Source organism: Oncorhynchus gorbuscha, linkage group LG14 (assembly GCF_021184085.1).
Source record: "Oncorhynchus gorbuscha isolate QuinsamMale2020 ecotype Even-year linkage group LG14, OgorEven_v1.0, whole genome shotgun sequence".
Classification (NCBI taxonomy): domain Eukaryota; kingdom Metazoa; phylum Chordata; class Actinopteri; order Salmoniformes; family Salmonidae; genus Oncorhynchus; species Oncorhynchus gorbuscha.
In genome coordinates, this window is record NC_060186.1 from 70,419,107 (window position 1) to 70,428,120 (window position 9,014).

The following is a 9,014-nucleotide window of genomic DNA, read 5'->3' on the forward strand; positions in this document are numbered from 1 at the left end:
AATGGTAGCCTGGATGCCGACCTGTCTTCGCTCTCTTGCCAATTCTTTATAGAGTTGTCATGCCAAACATTTAGCTTGACAATGTTGTAAGCAAAAGCTCAGATCTGGGACCAGGCTAGGAAAATGGTGCATGCATCACCCAAGGCATGCTTCTAATATATTATACTCTATTGTCAGTGTGAACTTTCAGGAGTAAATCAGATTAGGCTACTGAATATTTTATAGTGATGTCTCAACAACAACGGCAGGACTTGGGGACAGCGTTGCTCTGCATTTCTATAATTTATGAGAGCTAAGACTAAAAAGTAGAGCCTCCCTGTTAGATTGTTTTTCTTGTTTTTATATTATATTATTTGCTGTGCTAACCTTTTATGTTATATTCTATAGAATATTTAGAGTAGAATAATATAATATTATGTTAATATTATGTTTAAAAATATATACAAATACCTACCATCAAATCGGATCCATAGTTTACCGCAATTATTGCGTACAATCAGATTTATCTGAGAATCTGATGACGTTTACATTTTCCTGACAATTCACCATGCATTCCGCAGTGGAAGATACACCTAGGAACCAAGAATTGCGAAAACGTTTCCGCCCGTGGATTTATAATTGCCGTCAGTTGAAGGCTTGTTTTGGAGAAAGTGAACGTTTTAGTATAACGTTAGCTAGATAGCAAGCTACATGCTTATTTTGTCAAATAATAACAGTATTTGTTACTTAATAGCTTGTGGGGCGTGATTTAGCCATTTCTAAAGGTTGCCATAAGGTGAGTTGGCTGAAATTAATCGAATGAATGTTGTTTCATAGCTACATTTGTGGGTAGCTAACGTTAGCTAGCTAGCTATGTTTCAAAAGTAACTAGCCTCCCTTGTTGGCTAGCTAGCTAGCTAATATTTGTTTAAAAAAATATTCTGTTGGATATTATTTGGTAACATTTCATTTTAAGGGGTCCTTATTACAATGTAACTACTACTGTAACAAGTATTGTAACGTTAGTTGATTGTAATAACTCATAGGTACACTGTAATAACATCATGTAACTGCTGGTAATTGCAGCCTGTAATTACAGTGGTTTAACAACAGATACGTGTTTATTTTCTTCTCAGCTGCATCCGGTTCAATAGTAACTGTCATAAGGTCGTAATCACTTGTGGACAGATGCGCTGGGTGTTGCGAGATTTAAACAATTGGAGGCTCAATAGGCTATAATTACCTACCTGTGAATGCGCACTCTTTAAAATCTCCACTCAATGTTGTTGCTAGCACATCCCCCCAAAAGTGTACCATCTGGGTTAACATAGTTGAGTTTACAAAAACAGATCAAATATAGATAGGTCAACCTCACTGACTGGGGTTTACCATACGGGTGTCATCCCAGATGGCGGCAGGTTAGCCTAGTGTTTAGCCAGTAACCGAAAGGTTGCTGGTCGAATCCCAGAGCAGACTATGTGAAAAATGTATAGGTGTGCCCTTGAGCAAGGTGCTTAACCCTGTAAGTCATGCAATATTATTTAATATTTATGAATGCATATGTTACCCATTATGATAAACCCATAAGTACATAATATATCTGCATAAGTACAATGTATTTACAAGGTGTATCTTGAGGGGCACATGTAATTCACGTGTACTTATACACGTATACAAAACATTAGGAACACCTGCGCATTTCATGAGTGACCAGGGGAAAGTTATTTATGTCACTTATTAAATCCACTTCAATCAGTGTAGCTCAAGGGGAGGAGACAGGTTAAAGAAGGATTTTTAAGCCTTGAGACAATTGAGACATGCATTGTGTATGTGTGCCATTCAGAGGGTGAAAAGATTTAAGTGCCTTTGAACGGGGTATGAGTATGTCAGGAACTGCAACGCTGCTTGGTTTTTCACACTCAACAGTTTCCTGTGTGTATCAAGAATGGTCCACCACTCAAAGGACATCCAGACAACTTGACACAACTGTGGGAAGCATTGAGAGTCAACATGGGCCAGCATCCCTGTGGAACGTTTTTGACACCTTGTAAAGTCCATGACCGGACAAATCGAGGCTGTTCTGAGGACAAAAGGGAGTGCAACTCAATATTAGGAAGGTGTTCCTAATGTTCCTCACAACCTGGCCCTTATTTTAAGGCTTCTGGAAGTGCCATCCAAGTGGGAGGATAAACACAGTAGTACACCACAGAGTACATGTAATATCTGTATACGGTCTGATACACCACAGCTGTCAGCCAATCAGCAGGGCTCAAACCACCCAGTTTATAATTGTAATGAATGTGTACTTAGATAGTACATTACCCATGCTGACCCTTATTTTAAGGCTTCCGGAAGCACCATCCAAGTGAGAAAATAAACACACTAGTACACCACAGAGTACATGTAATATCTGTATAAGTACAATGTAATTACTAAGTGTTACAAAGGATTCAGCTAGTTAAAATGAAGTTCATCTTGGTGTACTTGTAATTATTGTGTACCTACAACACTAGGCTAGCTAGCAAATGCTAGCGAACTACTTATGCTAAATCGTCCAGCCGAATTCATGTATTCCAAAAAGCTCAAACAAATTGCATGGAAAACGTACCTTTTCTCTCCTGTATTGACGTTTTTTAACCTACAACACGGTGTATCTTTTGCGGTAATCTTTCATGTCTGTATTTTGCACACTGACATTCTTCTTGACCCTGTTCTATGCGCACTGTGTCAGCACATGTGGGCATGTTCGGGGTCGTTGTTATGTCGAGCATGTTGCCCAGATGGACAGATCTTGTGATAATGTACAGTATGTATAAATCATTGAGGTCTTGACAGGATGCCTTAATTCCTGGGATAAATAAATAATTACCCCAATGCATCCCATCCAAAAGTGAGAATGTTCCTCAACCGTGAAACCCTTGCAAGGTTACATGACAGAATAAGAGTTTGCGTTATGAGCAAGCATGAATAACTATGTAACAACTTTAAATTGAACTTTTTATTAACGTGTCTAAAAATGGTTAATTAATGGTTAATAACCTTTTACTGCAGTGGGATAAATCAGGGTCGCATAGAGTGTTTCTTCATAGTCTTAAACGTACTGTGAAACAAAACTATTCAGCTCACACACATGGTTATGGGCTTAAAAAAAGAAGACACCTGTAGCATGTCAGATATTTATTTTGTCAACCCATTTTTGCCATTGCGCCTGGGCATCAGAATCCAGAGCCTTTTCTTGTAGAGTTGTGTCAATGAGGTGGTCGGTTTTCAATTGGCTAACCCTTATCATGTGGTTTGTGTAGGCTGAAATATGGTGCATTGGGATGCTATCGGAAACTTGAACATTTGTAACAAGCATGGTAACACGCATTCGTTTTTACACCACTGTAATTACAGACTGCAGTTACCACCAGTTACATGTTGTTACAGTGTAACTATGAATTATTACAATTAATTGCAATACTTGTTACAGTGTAATGACATATGTAATTACACTGTAATAAAGACCCCATAGTTTACATACTCTATAATACGTAACAATATTTGTAAATGACTAAATGATTTGTTCACTACAGATGTTGTCCTCCCGTATTTCCAGCTGGGATGTGCCAAGGTGGAACTAGAATGATGTTAGTGGACACAATGCTAGCCAGGCAACATGGACCACAGGAGGCCTTTGGTGTTATGGAGAAGATGCCACAGGGCAGGAATTATCAGTGTGTCACATGCTTGAAATGTTTTTCCGCCCCATCCAAGCTACAGAGGCACATCCTTTCACACACAGGACAACGACCATTTGGGTGTCACCTCTGTGAAAAGGCATTTCGGCAACTAGCACACCTGAAACTCCATCTTAACACACATCTTTATCCAAAACGAACTGAACAGAAGAAGATGAATGTAAAGTCTAGCTTGCATCCAAGTGGATATGAAAACACCCCTCCTGCAAAGATAGACAACTCAAAAGCATGTTTGCAGACAGGCTCCTTGGACCCAGTCGGTGCAGAGGACACATTGGAGGTAGACATCAGGCCTACTGGACCTGTCCACATAATTGAGGAAAATTCTCTCTGTTCCCCTCGCTGTATCGCTGAACTATATCCCCCACACTCTGAGGTCGAGAGGTTTGAGAAGCAGCACATAGAAGAGGAGCCAATTGGGAACCACGATGACTGGAGTGAACCTGAGAAACAGACACTGGATGAGGATAGATCCCCCAGAGATGAAACAGTGGACAAACATACAAAAATAATTGAGAATTCAAACTCTCATAAATGCCCTGAGTGCTTTAAGTGCTTCAGCGCCCCATCCAAATTAAAGAGGCACTGCCTGATTCACACAGGCCAGAAACCATTTCAGTGCTACCTATGCCGGCGCGCTTTTAGGCAGCTGGCCCATCTTAAGGTACACTACAGCATTCACTCAGGGGTCGCGAAGTCTAGAAGTCTCAAATCTTTCTCGCAACCCCAGAGGTCAAAAACCTGGCCAAGGAACTATCCATGTAACATTTGTGGCAGGAGATTTAAACAGAAGAGACATTTGATAGTTCACCAGCAAACTCATCAAGGTCCAGATACTGCTGTGCACCCTGATAAGTTAGATAATACGAGTAAGGCCTGCCTTCCAACTCACACTGACCATGCTTCCCAAGTAGATTTCTCAAACTCTGAAAATGCTATAGCGTACAATACAGAACTGAATGAAAAGAGTCAGATACATGTTGTTGAAGGTTTAGACATCTTATCTGAAGAATGGCATAACAGTGCAAAGCATGCGTCAGAGGACATTGACCTCACTCGCTCCTCAGACAGAAACAATAAGTCATCTGTGTCTAATCGCTCTGACCGTACAAACACAGGTAAGGTAAGGGAAAATCAGTGCATGCTGTGCCTAAAGAAGTTTGACTATCCCTCCAAACTCTCCCGACATCTATTGGTCCACATGGACATCAAGCCGTTCGGATGCACCGTCTGTAGTAAGTCTTTCAGACAGCTCTGCCACTTGCAGAATCACATGAAGGCGCAACACGTAAAAAGCGACAATGTTTTGAAAAGTGTAGAAGATGCTCCCGACCAACCAGGTGTTATTCTATTAAAGGACAAGTCTGTTTCTGAGATGAGGAGAAATCAAAGTGAACATTTAGACCAGGTTTCTCAACCTCAGGAAGGCAGCAGAGACATCAGTGAAGTTGGTTGTTTTCTAAGCCAGTATGTTCTACCTGTCAGACCTACCTTAAGTCATTGCTCCACTGACAGTCTCTACAACTATGGTGCTCAACAACCTACATGGAACCCCAGTGGGAAGCTGCTACCTGGATTGGACTGTGATACAGTAAACAGTAAGTCTGCAGAGCAGCCTGTGTCTCTCAGACAAGTGCATAACACAGACTACACAAATACCAGTGATGTGTTGGAAATCACACCAACACACCAATCACTGGTAGGCATATCTAAACAAAGGAGTTGCATATTTCAAAACAAACCCACAATCCATGGCCGAGGGCGTTATAGTTGCCCAATTTGTTCAAAGCGCTTTGATGCTCCATCCAAGCTACAGCGGCATTCCCTGATCCATACAGGACAGAGGTCCTATCAGTGCCCCACTTGTCTCAAGACATTTAGACAAAAAGCTCATCTGAAGGTGCACCAGTCTGTTCATGAACAAAGAAAAGAGGCTAAACCCTCTACTAGTCATAGTGAAGACCGAGAAACCAAGTCTTTCTCAAGACCAAAAAGGACCCCATCTTCATATGAAAATGATGTAGTCTTTTGTAATAGGAGTCAGAAGACATCACGTGACAGTGATCTCTCTGCTGTCCCTCCAACTCAATCCGACTGCCCTCTGACAAACAAGGTCAACAGCCCACCGTCGCCATCTGTTGCACCTAGGAAATTGGGGGGGTACCAGTGCATGGCCTGTCTAAAGAAGTTTGACTATCCTTCTAAACTCTCCCGACATCTCTTGGTCCACATGGGCATCAAGCCTTTCAGATGTGCCGTCTGTAATAAATCCTTCAGACAGCTCTGCCACCTACAGTCTCACATGAAGGTCCACAATAGTAAGACCACACTGCATAAGGAGGGTCAACAGAGGAACATCAACTTGGCTCATCTGGACAACATTCCCCCTGAGGCTGGGGTTGTTTCTGAGGGACACGTCTTTGCAGCAAGTCTTCATCCAGATGAACCGGGCCCAAGTCAAACCTTTGGAAATAACATACAAAATAGTAATGGTGGTGAATCCTTATCTCACTACTGTTCAACAGAAAGCATGAACCAATCCACAGAAATCATCAGAAAGAATGAAACAACCCCAACCCCTGAACAGCCAGAAGACATGAAAAGCATGAAGTCAGAAAATAACTGCCTAGTGGAGCAGAAATGTATCTCACCTCCTCAACTGACAAAGAGCACTTGGAATATTGCTGAAGAGAAACATGTGGACAAGTTTCCCTCGGATGAATATTATGGACAGGCAAACCACCCCCTGATTCCCAACTGGTTAAATCCCTATCCATATCAACAAGAAACCGCAAATAACAAACAGACATATCCAATTGCTACTCACCGTATTCCTTACCTGGAGGAACCAGGATCCAGCCACAGTGACCAACCGGAAATACCAGTTGATGTGAATCACAAGTTAAATCTATATCAATCCCCTTTAGAATCTCCTAGCACTAATTCACAATATGAAGCTAAAGAGGAGGAAAGGTTGGAGGTTGGGCTTAGGTCAGAGTTTAATGTTACATACAAGTCAGAACCTCCCAACGACCTTCAAGGCTGCTCAGACAGTCAGTGTTTTACCACCAAGGGGAAACTGAATCATCACAGGTGCTCTCCAAGACATTCAGTCGAAGAGAGGCAGGCGAGCTCATATCGGTGCGCTATCTGCTTCAAAAGCTTCGAGGCTCCCTCGAAATTGAAAAGACACTATGTTATCCACACAGGCCAGAGGCCATTTCAGTGTACAGTGTGTGGAAAGGCTTTCACCCAAGCAGGCCATTTGAAGACACACCTGCAGATCCACAGGTAAAAGACTTGGGACATTCACCTACGGTATAACGACTCTAATCACAGATCTCCACACACTCGTATCATACTTATATTTACCATTCTCCTCTACTCTCTAACATTAGCTTTTTGAATTGCAGAATATACCATTTATTATGTATATTTTTCTGCCTTTCTATTCTGTCTTATTTTCTTGAAGTGGCTTTTATAGATGGTATTATATGGTTTAATGACTTTGTACTATATAGTAATGTACATGTGGTGTATTAATTGGTTTTTAACAATCTGCCTATTTACAGTGTGATATTGCATGTTTATGTGTTGCCTGCATTATGAATATGTAAATATGACCGCAGTCGGTACTTCTGTTTCACATACAAAGTATACACTAGTGCAAATGTGTCTTTAAGGCAATACTCTGGCTGGCCATGGCATTGTGGTGCTAGTTGGTTATAGCTAAAACAAAATACATTTTGGGTAGGTCTTGTTTTTGGAACTGAGGTAGGCATTATTTATTCTGAAAAACATTCTGAAAAATGTTGAGGATCTTAAGAGGAGACTACCTAAGCTGGATCAACGCCATCAGATAACTTGGGAAGTCCTTTCATTGTGACTTGCAGTACCACCTATTCACACAAGATGGCATCATGTCTATTTGTTTTGGTTGGTTGAGATGTGGTTGGTTAAGGAGAAGCTTCTGACTTCTAATGACCGATGTTATTCGGCGGGACACTTCAGTGTGAATCAAACCTTTTTTTACATGGTACATTTTCTGTTTGACATTTAATTACATAATCATACTGATTTATGAATGTGTACTCATTTGAAGTGTTTGAACTGTCTTTAATCCTGATGTAAAGGTTCTGAAAAATGTTGAGGATCTTAAAGAGTAGACTACCTAAGCTGGCAGGCTATGACAAGATAAAAAGCTCATTGACCTGTTAGGGATTTGTGGAGTACGGATTACGGGGATTATTTTCCCCCTAAAACCATTCAAGATTCACGCTGTTTCTTCTTTAACCCCCCTGCTGTGTTCTGGTCCGAACAGTTTTCTCTCTGAAAAATGTAGTTAATTTAATCTGATTGTCATATAAGGTTCCATGACTTTGTCCACACAGGGCATCTGAACACACAAAATACATTTGGATGATTTTCATTACATTTTGGGTGTTTTATTGAACTTTTGTACACCTGTGGTGTTCCCGGTCAAAAATGACCAGTCAAAAAGGACAGGTCATTAGAAATGAATGGGTGAGACTACAATTGGTGTATAAAATTGAGTTCAGGCACATGCCCATTCATCAGATGGATACACTTCCTCTCCCAGACCCACACATGCATGTGTGTTTGAGCACACACACACCTCACTCCCCTTCTTGGCTTCCATGGCAACCCCCAGGGGAACCTTTCCCCAATAGAATCTTTCCCCCACGGGAACCACACCTGTTGGCATTCTCACAAACAATCACAACATTGTTTTAATAAAATATAGAACTTTTCTCGCAGCTCTGGTATATAAAGCTTTTTTGAGGCCTTGCTCACAATTCATTCTGTGGCAGCACAATGACCAAACGATATACTGTATGTGAGGCTCTTGATCATATCTTTAACCATGACACTGGTGAGGAGAGAGTCCTTGTTAAACTTTGACACAAAGTAGTCTGTGTTAAATAGCACCATATCTGAGTATTTGTTATAGTCAAAATAAACATTCTGCTTTTAAAAAACTCAAAAACGAGCTGTATGCGCTCAGGTCAATGAGGCCTACGGGCCTCATAGCTAATAGAAGTTCAAAACCTGTAATGTTCACAAGAACTTAAGTTGATTAAAAAAATCTAACACAACATTAGGTGCTAATATATGTATTATTATGGATTTTATAATCAGCTATGATGGGGCTGTTATTTTGGACTGGGAACACAGAATTAATTAACATGAAATGAACACAACAGGAGGGTTAAGAGTTTCACAAGATGTTATATTATGTTAAGTATATTATATTGTATGCAGTTCTACTGTATA

At 40.8% G+C, this 9,014-nt stretch overlaps 1 protein-coding gene across 1 annotated transcript; it reads left to right on the forward strand.

Moving 5' to 3' along the window:
• Positions 1-640: 640 nt before the first annotated feature.
• Positions 641-8,351, forward strand: LOC123995721 (zinc finger protein 845-like). The gene is made up of 2 exons (XM_046299392.1): positions 641-775; positions 3,555-8,351. Exon 2 carries the CDS (start codon positions 3,583-3,585, stop codon positions 7,012-7,014), a length of 3,432 nt encoding a protein of 1,143 aa, XP_046155348.1. The 5' UTR covers positions 641-775; positions 3,555-3,582; the 3' UTR covers positions 7,015-8,351.
• Positions 8,352-9,014: the final 663 nt, after the last annotated feature.